We start from the raw sequence: 14,454 nt of genomic DNA, 5'->3' as shown, positions 1-14,454 counted from the left end.
AAAGAAGTTTTTGTGAGTGTTAGGAGACAACAATCTCCTTTCCTTTCCCTGGGGCACAGGTGGGTGCCCGCTCCCTGTCAGCACAGTGGAGTCCCCACACTGTCCCACCACCCCTGGCACCGTCCCAGCAGCTCCTCACCCAACCCAAACTGGCAGCTGGAGGCTGCTGGGGCTCCCAGCACTGCCAGGGCTGCGGGAGGAAGGAGCTGGGAAGCCTCTGAGGACACTCCTGGCAGCAGCTTGAGAGCAGCAAGGAAACCCTGAGCCCTGGGGTCACCCTTGTGAGCACAGCACAGCCAGATGCCACCAGCCCATGGCCCTGGCACTGCCAGAGCAGCTCCCAGGGCCAACCCCTCCCACAGATGTGCTCATCCCAAGCACAGTCCCATAAACAGCGTCCAGATGTGCTTTGGGAGGCTCCACGAACCTTCTTGATCTCCTGACAATGGTGCCCAGAAGGATTTGGAAAGCTGACGGAACGCTTTGAAGTTTTATGGGATGTGCTTTGGACATCCACAGCAACAGCTCCAGGGTCCCCATCCCACCAGGATGAGCACCCTTCCCACACCCCGAGGTGCTGCTGGGGCAGGAAACACGAGCCTGGATTCAGGAATTGGGGAGCCTGGAGGCTGCTCCTCCCTTTATCTCCACCCTGGGGGTCTGGAGATCACTCTGGCATCACCCAAGGAAAGCAGCACTTAGGACACTTCCTCCGCTTCCCTGCCCAGGCTGAAAATTCTGTGGGAAAAATGATTCCCAGGGAGAAATTTGGTATCTCCGAGCCTGGCAGTGAGCAGCAAGCAGGAAAAGCAGCAGAGCAGCACTTCCCAAATCCAGAGGGGAGCTGGTGGGGGCTCATTCACTCATTCCTAAGGAAGCACAGGAAGGAGGCACCCTCTGCCTGCCCATCCCCACAATTCCTGAACCACTGCCTTGCTTTTAACCCAGACTGAGCGAGGGTGAGCCCTGACGTGCCACCCCACAGCCCCTCCTGTGCAGGGAAATGTGGCAGAGGCACCAAAACCCTGCTCGGGGAGGAATCACAAGAGATGTCCCATCCTCCAAGGCCACAACCAGAGCTGCATCTTCTCGGGCAAGCAGGAAAATCCAACCCCCAGATGCGATTCCTGGAGCCCCCCAAGACCCCTCCTCATCAAACACCTTCATTTTCTCCAAAGCTTTGCCTCTCCACCATTCCCCAAAATTGGGGAGCACTTCCCACCACCACTTCTCCAAGGTCCATGTGCAGCTTTGTCCCCCTCAGCCCCGTGTCAGGGCTGGAGGAAGGCTGGGAGAAATCGCATTTCCCCAAGAAATTCTGGGAAAAGCACTCCTGCTTTTAATGAGAAGACTTTTTTTTTCCCCCCTCTACTCTCTTCCATAGCCAAGCTAATAAAAATGGAAAGCACTAAGAAATTCCAGCAGAAGGGAGGTGTGGGGGAGGAGCAAAGGGAAGATCCCACTCATTTAAGCCTATCCTAAGCAGAAGATAATTAGCCACATATATCCCAGAAAGAATAGCAACAGTATAGGCAATTATTGGGAATGCACACTTTAAGAGCAATTGCCAAAAATGCCTGTTTTTATTAAAAAGGAATGGTTTCACAAAGGCCCAACTGTAAGAAAGGTTGTAATTTGCCCAAATAAAACTTAATTTGATCCATGAAATAGCTGCGGTTTATTGTGTAATATATGTGCTATGTGTTTTAATTTAATAGAATCCAATATAATTGTAAGCCAGTTGAGTTTCAGAGCAATTTTGGGTTGTTCCCACAGTGTGCAGAGCACAGATGCCACTTTGTGCATCACACCAGCACATCCATAAATCAGGAATATAGGAAGGATTATCCACGAAGCAGCAAGTAATGCTTCATCACGCTCCAGAGAGAAAATAAGACCTTTGAGGGAAGCAAAAGGAGTTATTCACAGGAAATAACTCGGGATGCTCTGCACTCAGCCAGGCTTCTGGATGCAGTTTTGGGGTGCTGGAGCAGCCCCAGCAGCCAGTGATGCCATGGATCCCCTTGCCCAGCTGAGGGGAGATGGAGGTGAAACCTCATTTTTGCTTTCTAGGAAGGCTTTGGTCCGTGCTGGAGGCTCACGAGAGCAGCTGCTGCTCCCAAACAGCTCAGACAGCAGGGATGCTCCAAGGGGAGGTGCAGGACCTCTCCTCCCCAGCTCCCATTTCCTCCAAAAATCAGCTTAAACCAGCCAGGAGCAGCAGATTCAGCAGCAGCCTCCCCCCCATGCCCTGCACCAGCTCCCTCCACAAGGCTTTGGGATGGATGAGGAAGGCATTGGATTGTTTTGTGTTTGTCAGGGAAAACCCCCCGACCCCCCTCTGGCTCCTGAGGCTCACCCCACACCCTGAGAGGCACCAGCAGCTCCATCCTCTAACCCAGCAGCACCCCGGGGAGCTGCCAAAGCCCTTCCTGCCCCTCAGCCCCACCCCAGAGCAGGCAGAGCCCCAGCCTGGAGCTCGCAGGGCTTGGGGAGGCACAGGCTGGTGTGTGAGCTCTGCTGAAAGCATCACCCCACATCCCAACGAGCTGCAGACCTTCCACCGTCACAGCCCAAACCAAAGCTCAGCTCCTTCCTCTGCACCAACAGGGATTTTTGTTTCTCCCTTGGTAGCCCACACAGAGCCCCGAATTCGAATTCCAGCTCTGAATTCTGCCCCTCCACTTTCACTGTGGAGGCAAAGCCCTGAGGAGGAGGATTATGGCCCAAAGACTGGCAGCCCCCATAAAACTGTGGCCAAACCTGTGCCACAAAGGGCTCTCAGCCTCTCTTTTTAAGAAGAGCTGAGAGTAGGTGCATTTAGCAATAATTTCTTTTCTGTTCTGGCTGGTGAAAAGCATTTCTCAGTCATAGCAGCAATGAAGTCAAGGATGGGATGATGAATGTCTGCTCACAGGAGGAGCAGCAGCCTCTGGGACTCACCAGCAGCTCCTCCCCAGCCCAGTGCACAGCTTTAAACCCCATTATTGCTAAATGAAGAGGATCCTGTCAATTAAACACAGTCCACACAGCAAAGCCTGCAAGGACTCAGGTCTAATATGAGAATTATTAATTCAGGACTTCCACTGGAGCAGACTTGGGGTACAGCCCTAACAGCACAGAGAATGTTGCACTTACCTCGGGTGCTGGGAGGGCACAAATCCCTTGGGAAGGAGGAAAATCCCCACTCAGAGAGGCTCAGGAGGCTGCTGAGAAAGGAGCAGGGCTCTGCCCATCCTGCTTTTATAGGGGCTGGGGCAAACAGCAGCAGCTGTGGGTGCTGCACAGCAGAATCCCATCAGCTCCTCCATCAAACCCAACCGTGCCCAGCTGCTCCTGCAAACCTGGAGGGAATTAACTCCTCTTTCCCCGTGGAAGTGCCCTCCAAGGGCTGCTCCAGGTGCCAATTCCCAAGCCCAGTGCAGGGGATGCACAGGGAAGGCTCCAGCTGAGCTCCGAGAGGGTCCAGTGTGGAGCTCAATAGCTTTGAAGTCCTAAAGCTCCTTTAAAGAATTCTAAGTTTCAATGATTATAAAGCATTAAAGGGGCAAAATGAGAGAGAAGAGGATACTTGATGTCTTATTTCATTGCCTCACCATAAAATCCTTTTTTATTCCCTTTAAAGCTCGGCTGTCAACTGAAATAAAACTCCAGATTTATTCCTGGGAAAGCACATGAGTAATGAAAAGAAAAGAGAATTAAGCACCAGCAGTGGATTGCACAAGGGAAAGCCCAGAGTTAACCCTCAAATCCATCCTTGGTGCTGTTGTGTCCAAAATTAGGGATGAAGTGGGTAGAAAGTGGAAAATGGTGGCACTGCTGCAGGAGGAGGAGGAGGACAGGGAGCAAAGGGGTGGTGGTGGGAAATGCTGGGAAGAAGAAAAGGAATCAGGGAAAGCAATTTTTGCTGGTCCTTCCCAGGTAAAATGAGGACAGTATGGAGAAAAATCTCTTTAAAAAACCCCCAAAACATACAAATGGCCTCTTGATGGACTTGTGTGAAAGCGATACAGCAAGAGGGGTGAGTGGTTTGGCAGGACCCACCAAACCTAAGCCAAAGTGATAAAAATACCCCTGCAAAGCTCTTGAAAGCTGCTTTAAACGAGAGAGACTTGTTTTGACACCGTTCCCTAAGAATGGCTGTAACACCAACAAAAATTAATCACGTCAAGCATTAATACTGATGCTGCAGGAATTCGACCAATGTGGTCCCAATTAAACATCAAATATGGTTACAATTTGAAAAATGACTGTGGGAATGTCATTGCGACATTCCCTGCTCAGATCCCTCCCAGCACCCACCCGGGTTCCTGGGTTTCCCTGGGGGATGCAGCCCCCACCTCCCTCCATCCCTGGAAGTGCCCAGGGCTTGGAGCACCCTGGGGCAGTGGAGGGTGTGCAACAAGGTGAGATTTCAGGTCTCTTCCATCCCTGGAAGTGTCCAGGGCTTGGAGCACCCTGGGGCAGTGGAGGGTGTGCAACAAGGTGAGATTTCAGGTCTCCTCCAACCCAAACCATTCCAGGATCCCACAATTCTGTGATTCCCCATCCTTGCTCGTGGCTGTGGCAGGTCCAGCTGCCAAAATGCACCAGGAGGGCTTTTGAGTAATAAATTTAGGCCCTGTTTAACTCTTTGAGGTCTCATTGCATCTTTTTCCCTGCACGTGTGAAGGTGACAGAAACATCCTCTGCAACCTTGAAAGCTTCCCAGTCACTGGGCTCCAGAGGCTGGGATTTTATGGAAATCAGAGGCAGAGGGAATTGTAGCAGAACTCCAGGACTTGGCAGAGCTACTCCCTGGCAATAAATAACTTCCCTGACCAAGCAAAGCCCTTGTCCAACCTGCCCCTGCCAGGCCCAGCACAAGTCAGAGCAAAGGAGCTGATTTTATCCAGGATTTCCAGGCAGAGTAAATCAGCTGAGACAGGCACATCTGACCAGGACATTTTTTTGGCTGCAGCTGCTCCTCAGAGTAAATATATTCTTCCCAAACACTCCTGGATCATTTATTGCCTGGATGACAGACTGGGAGATCTACGGGACAAAGCTGCTCATGACTCCTCCGAGGCACTGGAGACGTTCCCAAAATCCAGGCCATGCTCCAGTGGAGGATCCACCCAACCATGAGTTGTCCAAAACCTCCACTTGTTTCTCAACCACCAAACACGTCTGGGACATGCAGGGCTCACAGACAACCCCTGGGTAAGGCCAAAAAATCCAAACTGGTTCTCCTGGGCAGCTTTGTGGCCATGCAATATTCTGCTTTTCTCCCAGACGTGCTGATTAGCACTGATGAAGATTAATCTGTGCAAACATGGATGTGCACCCTCATCCTCACCACGTTCTGTGTTACCAGAGAGGTCAGACAGGCCCGAGTGAGAAGAGCCACAGATATTCCTCTCACCTCCTCCCTGGCTCTCCAACTGGCCTCACTCACCCCCCTCTTGGAGCCAGCTGCAGCCTTCCAACTCGTTTTTTGGTTTTCCAGGGTCCTGGCTGAGATGGGAGACAGCAGCTGCCCCCTGGAACCCCCCTGACTGCTGCCAGCTTCAGCTGGGGGGGGGAAGAAAAAAGACAAATCCCCCCCCATAATGCGAATACTTTATTATCAATGAGTGACTGGTATTAGCTTTTTGTCTGGGTATTAATAATATTTCAAAAAACCATACATCAAAATTAGGGCTTTCTCCTATTTTTGCTGTATAATTTTTGTTGGTTTTTTTTCCTTTTTTTTTTTTTTAAAAATCTGTATTGAAAGAATTATATAAGCCAAAGTGCATTTTCCGTTTTTTGTCCATATACACATTGCACCATACATAAATAATTACATTGTAAAAATGACTCCATAATTACAAGTATAATATATATTTTCATATAATATATAAAACTTTATATTAAATCTAGGTAGATGATATTTGGGATAGTCTGTGTCTTTTTTTTTTTTTTTTTTTTTGCCGTTGGTTTGGTTTTTTTTCTTCTTTTTTTTTTTTTTTTTGTTTTTCTTTTTGCTCTGTGTGTGTGTGTGTGTGTGTTTTGTTGCCGTTTCGTCGGAGGCGGACCGTTACCGGCTGTTGCTGAGTAGGATCTCCAGCCAACACGGACACGACGTGATGAACTGCCTGGAGTAACAGGGCCCCCAACCCTTGGCGAAGCTGATGCGGACGCTGTTGGGGTCGTAGGGCCCGTCTGCGTAATCCAGCTCGGCCGTGTGCTGCAGCAGGCAGGACTTCTCGTAGTCGAACACCTTGATGGAGTAGCCCGGCATCACCTTGCGCACGATCAGAGTCCTGCAGCTGGGGATGTCCAGTGTCGGGGAGTTGACGAAGATGGGATGCTCGCTGCGGTTGTAGGCCCACACCCCGTCCGGTTCCTTGCTCAGTAAAATCCCGTAGCCGATTTTACTTCGAGTCCTTCTCACAGTCTCGCTCCTGTTGTCCAGGTTTAGCTGTCCGAGGCAGAAGCCGTTTCCTTGAGGTAGGTCGTAGAAGATACTGACAGACTGTTCGTACACTGTGTAGAGGCGGCCCACGCGCGTCCGGTGCTCCCAGTAGGCCACGTTGCACCAATGGCTCCTCTTCACGGCATCGGGCGACGTGCTGGCGTCTGCGGGGAGAGAGAGGGGGTCAGGAGTGCTGGGATCACCTGGGAAACCACAGGGATGGGGCCTGGGAAACGGCTACTCCCACCCAGCGGCTTTGCTCAGTGAGAACTTCAACTCGTGCTCAACCCAGCCCTGGTGTTCAGCGTAAGCTTCATGTTCAACCCAAAGATGGTGCTCAACCCAAAACTTGTCCTCAACACCAATTCCATGCTCTTCCCAAAAGTGGTGTTCAACCCAAAGATGGTGCTCAACCCAAAACTTGTCCTTAGCACAAATTCCATGCTCTTCCCAAAAGTGGTGCTCAACCCAAAACTTGTCCTCAGCACAAATTCCATGCTCTTCCCAGAAGTGGTGTTCAACCTAAGGGTGGTGCTCAACCCAAAACTTGTCCTCAACACCAATTCCATGCTCTTCCCAAAAGTGGTGTTCAACCCAAAACTCGTGTTCAACATGAATTCCATACTCTTCCCAAAAGTGGTGTTCAACCCAAAGATGGTGCTCAACCCAAAACTTGTGTTCAACCCAAATTGCATGCTCTTCCCAAAAGTGGTGTTCAACCTAATGGTGGTGCTCAACCCAAAACTCGTGTTCAACATGAATTCCATACTCTTCCCAAAAGTAGTGTTCAACCAAAGATGGTGCTCAACCCAAAACTTGTCCTCAACACAAATTCCATGCTCTTCCCAAAAGTGGTGCTCAACCCAAAACCTGTGCTCAGCATGAATTCCATGCTCTTCCCAAAACTGGTGTTCGACCCAAAACTTGTCCTCAACACCAATTCCATGCTCTTCCCAAAACTGGTGTTCGACCCAAAACTTGTATTCAACACAAACTTCATGTTCAACCCCGTATTTGCGTTCAACTCAAACTTGTATTTAACCCAAAATCTGTGTTCACCTCAAAAGTTCTGTTTAACCCTAAGTATGTGCTCAACCCAAAGTCCATCTTCAACCCAAGCTTGCGTTCAACCCAAATCCTCTCTTTGATTGTGTCAAATGCCACCAAGACTGGTGGCTCAAGCCCAGGCTGGAGACCCCACAGGACGGCCACCATCTGCTGTGAGCTCAGCACATCTCTCTCCATTTAATGTCCAACCCTGCCTCCACAGCTGGGCCCTCAGGATGTTTGCATTCCTCCCACCGGAGCTGGTATGGACACAGTCCCGGTATCCTGAGCCTGGTGGCTCCCCAGCACCCCAGTGCTCCTGCAACCCCAATTTCCAAGCCCAAACTGTGCCGATCTGACCCCCAGGGATGTCCAGGATGAGTGACCCGCCGGGTGTCTCCTCTGTGTAATGTTCTCTGACAGCGACGCTCATGTTCCCGTGGGGAACGTGAAATCCGAGGAAGTGTTTCGTGCCAAGGGGGAGTAGCTGCTATGAACTATACATGTCCTTCTAAAAACCCACTGGAGCTCTCTCCAGACAATGAGAAACATCTCTTCTTTCTAGGAATTACACTCAGGGAAGACGGGAGGAACGCAGGCTGCCAGAAATCTGTTTAATCTCTGATGCCTCCAGAATTTATGATGTCTCCAGAAGAAAGACAGGCAAAGAAGGAGCCCCGAAGAGAGGGTGAATTAACCACTTGCTGAACATCATTCCTGCTCCCACCACACCGCTTAAGGGAAAACCGCCGTGGGATTTCCAGCAAGGAGCCGTGCTCCGTGGCCGGCATTCAGCTCCCTGACAATCCCTCCCGTGCCCGCGGCCTGCTGACCCCGGTGCCTCCGTGCCATCACGTCCCATTAACTCGCCCGCGGGGTGACGCCCTTATTTTGCTCCAGAGCCCCCATTGACACACGGGATTTCAGGCACAGCCCTCCAGCCCCGCTCCTCTCCAGGCTCAAATTACCTCGGAGGAGACCAGGCTCCCCTCCCCATTACCCAGCTTTGAATTAAGCGGCTTTGTTGGAGTTTAACGGGAGTTGTAACTATACAAATTTAAGGGGAGGGCCGTGGGGGAGGGGGTGACGGGGCAGGCAGCAGGATGCCCTTTGCTGTGGGCAATGCTCATCGGCCCGAAGCAGCCCCTTCACCCACCACAGGTCACATTTTTTGGGGGATCATGCCAGTTTTTCCCCCTTCACCCACCACAGGTCACATTTTCGCAGGAACCATATCAGTTTTTCCCCTTCACCCATCATAGGTGACATTTTTTGGGGAGGACCATGTCAGTTTTTTCCCCTTCATCCACACCACAGGTGACATTTTTGGGGACACCATCTCAGTCCATCCCCCTGCCATCAACTGGGACAACTTCCACTAAACCAGCGTGCTAAGAGATCCATCCATCTTCCACAGCATCCAGTTTCCACAGTCATTTTCCCCCTGGGACATCCTACAGATGCTCCCAATGCCTTCCCAAAGCTCTCCCCAAACACTGAACTTTGCTGTTGTCCCACTCAAGTGATCTGGGGGCTACAGACCAGCTCAGGACCTTTCATGTGCCGGGGCTGGAGGCTGGTAGCAATTACTGAGCTCTGCATCTGTTTAACCTCCCAACCTCCTCAAAGCCCTCCATGCCCATTAGCTATGTTGCTTTTGTTATTACATTTTTGAGAAACTACTGCTCAGCCCCTGCATTTCCCTTACAGATTAAGGATGGGACAACTTCAAACCTTCAGTGTCCCCCGCAGCTCCATTAATCAGGGGAACAGTCAGCAATAAACATTTAAATAGGAGTTTCTCATGGTTTAGTGCAAATTAATGTACAAGGAGGGGAATGTAAAGCTGGAGGAAAACAGTGCCTATCCTACAAAAATATTTTGCTGGAAGTGCCAACAGCCCTGGTGCCATCTCTGCTTTCCAGGAACTGGGAAATATCTAAGCAAAATAATCCATGAAAACATGGATGGTTTTCACACGCATTTGAAATAGCTTTATTAAAAGCATTTCCGTGCAACTTCTGGCAGGAACTTCCCTCCATCCATCCAGGAATGCACCCCCCTGCCCGTGAGCTCCTGATCTCTGTCACCCCACAGCTCCTGGCTGGCAGTGCCAGCTCTGCCAGCTCCCAGCACTCCTGGAGGAGTCCTGTGCTCCTTCAAACAGGCGACGACGTGTTTCAGGTAAGTGCACCTCAAGAAGTGAGAAGTTTCCTTTCGACCCACTTCTTCTGGCCAAGGGAGAGGAGAGTCTTTAAAATCCAAAAGAAGCAACCCACAGGGAAATAACCCCCTGGAAGGGGACAGTTCAAGGCTCATCTGAGCAGCCCCTGCCTGCAGGGTCCCTCTCCCGGCGCTCCCCGTGCTGCGGTGGGTTCCTCTCCCTCCTTTTATCTCCCAGTGCACTCAACCAATTCCTGCAAAGATGAACTCATCCCGCAGCCCTGACATAAAACAAGCACTTCAGCAAGCCCCCAAATCAGGGGGGCCTGTGCTGTGTCTCATCCCCTGCCAAGTATTAGTTTCGCCTCCAGCTATTAGCCACTACCACTCTGCAGAGAGCAGGGGCGGCCGGCACAGCACCTCCTCCTCCTCTCCTTTTAAATAAATATTCCACTTTTCCCTCCTCTTTTTTTTTTTTTTTTTTTTCCATGCTGCCCTTTATGCACAGACAAGAAAATCCACTTTTTGTTCTGTTTTTTCCCCCCCGCTCCCACTTCTGCTGGAACAGAGGCGGGCTTGTTAGCGTTCTTTTTGAAGAAAGGAAAATATTTGAGTCCCGCAGTGGTACAGGAGGGGTTTTTAACAACTATCATTGTAGGCAACTACAACTTGTAGCAGCTCCAGAGGGGCTGGCGTCAGGGCTATCTCCTCCATCAAAGCCACCTTCATCCATCAGATGGAGGGGCTGGAACTCTGCCTTGTGTTTACTCCTTCCTCCACCACGTTTCCTCCACATCCCAAAGTGAATTCAAACAATTAAGAGATAAAGGAACAAGGCAGGAGAATCCAACCCAGAATTTAAAGGGAAAAGGCCCCTGCGTGGCTCAGGAATCTGGGTCTGGGAATAAATGCAGAGAGCAAACACTGTAAATCCTCCCAGGGTTAGCAGCACTGCTGCTGTCACTCCCTGCAGAGTGTGGAGGTAAAGAAAATAACTTGAGGTTTGAGACTATTTGTGATTTGACAGTGTTTTATGCCAGTAAAGTTCAAAGGAGCGCTTTAGAAGAGAAAAGAAAGATGCTTTTTTTCCAAAACAAAACGCTGCACAGTCCCACACTGCTTGGTGTTGCACTTGAGAGAAGGATGGAAAACACGGGCAGATCACGAAACACATGAAAGAAAACTGCTCTGATTCACTCTCTGGCTTTTCCAAAGCCACCAAACCTCCTCTCAGCAGCTCAAAAGCCAAAAGCCCCCTCAATTTGTGGCTGCAAGGAAGAGCTTCTCAAAACACATTGAAGAGGTGCCCACAGGGAAGACCATGCACATGAGAAATAAATCCCTGCACTCTCCAGATGTGATGGGGACCTGAATGCACATCTGGGCAACCTGGAAATGAAGCAGGGTATTCCAAAGTGCCCCCACCACAGAGCCCACTCCCCATTCCCACGTCCCTCCCTGCTGCACTCCTGTGTCCCAGGGCAGCCTCACAACACTCCACTGGCCATGGAGCTCAGTTCCATCTCCCTCAACACCTTTCCACTCACTTTTACTCCACTTTTGGACTATTAGACCCATGCTCAGTTGGTTTTCTTCCCCTCTGCCACAGCACAGATCTGTATTTACACTGCCCAACACACAGGAGCAGGGAAGCAGGAAGGTTACAGCCATACACAGGTCACTGTCAACAGGGTGCAGATAAAAAGCCCAGCACAAAGAACACACACATTTCCACAAAATCTATTAACAGTTCACTGGGGAGCCATCAGTTAAAATAATCCCTCATTAATACTCCTGGAAGCAAGCACCAGGGTTAGGAAGGGGTTAAAATTTTCCACAGCAGAAATGGAATTTTTATGGCCCCGCAAAAAAAAAAAAGAGAAGAAAAAAAAGAAATTAATTGTCAATCTGTCCCAGCAAAGCTCACAAGCATTTTCTTTAAGCCAATACACTGCAGCAGGATGGGCAGCCCTGGTTTTTCTCCTGGATATTTTCCTATATTTTCCTTAAAGCCCAGCATCAGCAGAGGATCCTTTATTGTCCCAGCTGTCACCAAGGAAAGTTTCTCCTGGTTCACAGAGGTCCTGAGGACCAGCCAGCTGCACCTTCCTGTGCTGCACAGCACCAAACCTCTGCCAGGTTTCTGCTTTAAGGTAAGGATCCAGCCCAGCTCCTGTATCAACTGCAAACAAGAATGTGATTTTATTTTGTCATTAATCCCGTGTCACTGTGGGGTCCCAACTCCTCCACCCTCACAAGGCACGTTCCTCGTGCTGGATGTGGCTGTTGGACACCAGTCCAGCTCATTTATCCCACAAAAACCATGGAAAGACAGCTGAGAAGAGCCTTCCCCACCACCACGTCCACCATCCTCCTCCTCCTCCTCCAGCCCTCCCCTTGGAGCAGAGCTCTGCTGCTCCCCAGCCTCCTCCTCCAGCAGATTTAATTTGTTAACCCAGGAGATGATTAACTCCGAAGAACACTTGCGCTGGGTTAATTAATTAAATTAGTTACAAAAAAAAGGGTCTGACGAGCACCAGAGCTGGTGCAAGAGGTGTGTGGAGAGGCCTGGGGGGAAAGGGGGACATTTCCATGGCAGCCCAAGAAACAAAAGCAACACAGGACAAGGAGCCAATGCCAAGAATGAGGATGAAAACAATTTTCTCTGAATAAAAGAAACCACTCTGCAAAATCATCAGCTCATGCTAATTTTTTTTTATATCCTTCAAAGCAAAACACATGCCATGTTTAGTTCTGCCCGGAAATTTGGAAGTCATCATCAGTTAGCTTATTTTCAAGCTAAACTCAAGGAGTTTGCTTCTAATGGACCTTCCCTGGCCATTAAATCCACAGTCCAGAACATGAGTTTGAGGTATTTTAGCACTGTTTTTCTCCCCAGCTCCCCTGTTTTAGAAAGAGCTTTTCAGCCAAGGGTGAAAACTGGAAAAACCCAACTCAGGTATTTTTCCCTGACATTTTTATGTGTTCCTTCTAAACGCCAAAGTTTTCAGAGATTTAGGTGATGCTTTTAAAATGTTTCTGAGTCCAACAGTCTCCATTAAAACCTCAGCTTGTCTTGCTTTCAGAGCTTTCAGGCACATCCATGGATTTTCCAGCTGCTGGGCCGTGCAGGTACCTGCGTTACACCTGGCACGTCCGAGGGACACAGCAGTGTAAATACAGCTTCAAAAGGAGCCCCAAACGTCACCGCCCACGCTGGCTGCCACTTCTGAAAGCATCAGCCCTGTCATCAACCACAGCCTGGCTGGCACTTCTTCCCTCTTGGAAAGCAGCCCTGGATCAACCCAAACCCAGCAAAATCCTGGGGTCGTGCTTGGCATCTCCGTGAGCATCCATCCCTGTGCCTCAACCAGCTGGAAAACGGGGAGAAAAACGAGCTGGTGAAAGCCACAGGGGAAAGGCTGGGCAAGGGAAGGTCCCCACTGTTTGATTTTCTGTAAAATCCGGAGGTCTGATGAAAATCTTCCGAGCTGGTTGGGATTGGCTTTTTCTTCTGCCTGCTCCTGGCAAGGCACCAGCTCCACTCGCAGGGGAGAAGGTTCATTCCAAAAGTGCCCTCTGCAGCAGCGTGAGGGAAACCAGGACAAAAATGGGGGAAAAACCCCTTGAGAACTCACACATTTCCAGGTCCTCCACCCAACCACCCAATCCCAGGACATAAAAAACGCTGAGAATCTGGGAGAAATCACCCCATGAACCCCTGGATGGCAGAACTCCCTTCCAGCTGCCCAAGGCTCCTTTCCCCGCGCCCGCTGCTCATCAATCCCAGCCACATCCCAGTGGGATGGGCAGGGACTGGGGTGGCCAAATGGGATCTCCTGAGCTCTCAGCTGCCTCTGGAAGCAGCTTGGGCTTGGCAGAGCAGCTGTGGGTGCTGCCAGAACCCCCCGGGGGAGCGGGAGAATCCGCCGGCGGCCGGAGCCGCGGCGCATCCCGCGGCGGGGCCGAGGCGCTGGGAAATGGGCTCAGTATAAATAATCATAGTTTTCGCTCCCAGAGGAGTTTCGGCTGAGCGCTTCAAAGCCTTTTAAAAGCAGAAACTAATTAGTAGGTCCCTCAGAAGAGAAACAGGAATAACACCCCTCGCCGCCTCCATCGCGCCGCTCGGGAAGAGCACGTTGGGCGCTGGAGCCGAGCCTGGGAATCTCCTCAGAGGAGGGGCACGGGCCAGAGCACCAAACCAAACCCTGCTGCTTCACACCAGCACTAATCCTCAATCATTAACGATGGAAAAGACCTCCAAGGAAGGGGTTTCTCCTAGGGTGGAGCGGGCACTGAGGTGCTGGAGATGTTTTTGAAGCCAGAGGCTGAGTTGGTGAGGATGTCGTGAAGAGGCTGCAGAGATGCTGCTTGAGCCTCCTCATTTTTCACACTTCCCAAGAACATCAGGGTGTCCCCAGCAGCAGCAGCAGCAGGACCACTGACCCAGCACTGGCTGCTTTTTACACCCAGTTGTTGGATAACCCGCGGGCACTGAGCTCCTCCAAACCAGGAAGGCTGTCCTGCAAAGGCCAGGCAGCCCATCACCACCTCCTCACACAGCCTGATCCCAAATCACAGCTCAGCTCTCCCCAGGAACAACCCAAAGATGCCATTTCCAGAGGGGAATGCTCAGCTTCCCCTTCATGAGGCCTCCTTCAGATGTCCCAGCTGATCACAGAAAATCCACTTCCCAAAACACCAGGAAAATGGGAACTTTGGGCTTCGGAGCTGGGACAGGACAAAGGGGCCTGAGCAGGCTGTGGCTACAGCAGATTTTTAGTTTGCTAAGCAGAAATGAGTGG

At 50.7% G+C, this 14,454-nt stretch overlaps 1 protein-coding gene across 2 annotated transcripts in view; it reads right to left on the bottom strand.

Moving 5' to 3' along the window:
* Positions 1 to 1,564: 1,564 nt before the first annotated feature.
* SMAD6 (SMAD family member 6) overlaps positions 1,565 to 14,454 on the bottom strand; it is a 42,309-nt gene continuing 29,419 nt past the window's right edge. The window contains exon 4 of one of the 2 annotated variants that reach the window (XM_085589027.1): positions 1,565 to 6,603. In XM_085589027.1, coding sequence (XP_085445153.1) covers positions 6,062 to 6,603 — 542 coding nt within the window. In that variant the 3' untranslated portion in view covers positions 1,565 to 6,061. Of the gene's footprint in view, positions 6,604 to 10,171; positions 13,229 to 14,454 lie in introns of those variants that run through there. The other variant, XM_085589028.1, reaches the window with a different exon arrangement.

This window comes from Lonchura striata, chromosome 10 (genome assembly GCF_050655825.1).
Source record: "Lonchura striata isolate lonStrDom1 chromosome 10, ASM5065582v1, whole genome shotgun sequence".
In the NCBI taxonomy this organism is placed as follows: Eukaryota; Metazoa; Chordata; class Aves; order Passeriformes; family Estrildidae; genus Lonchura; species Lonchura striata.
This window is presented reverse-complemented; position numbering and strand designations above follow the sequence as displayed.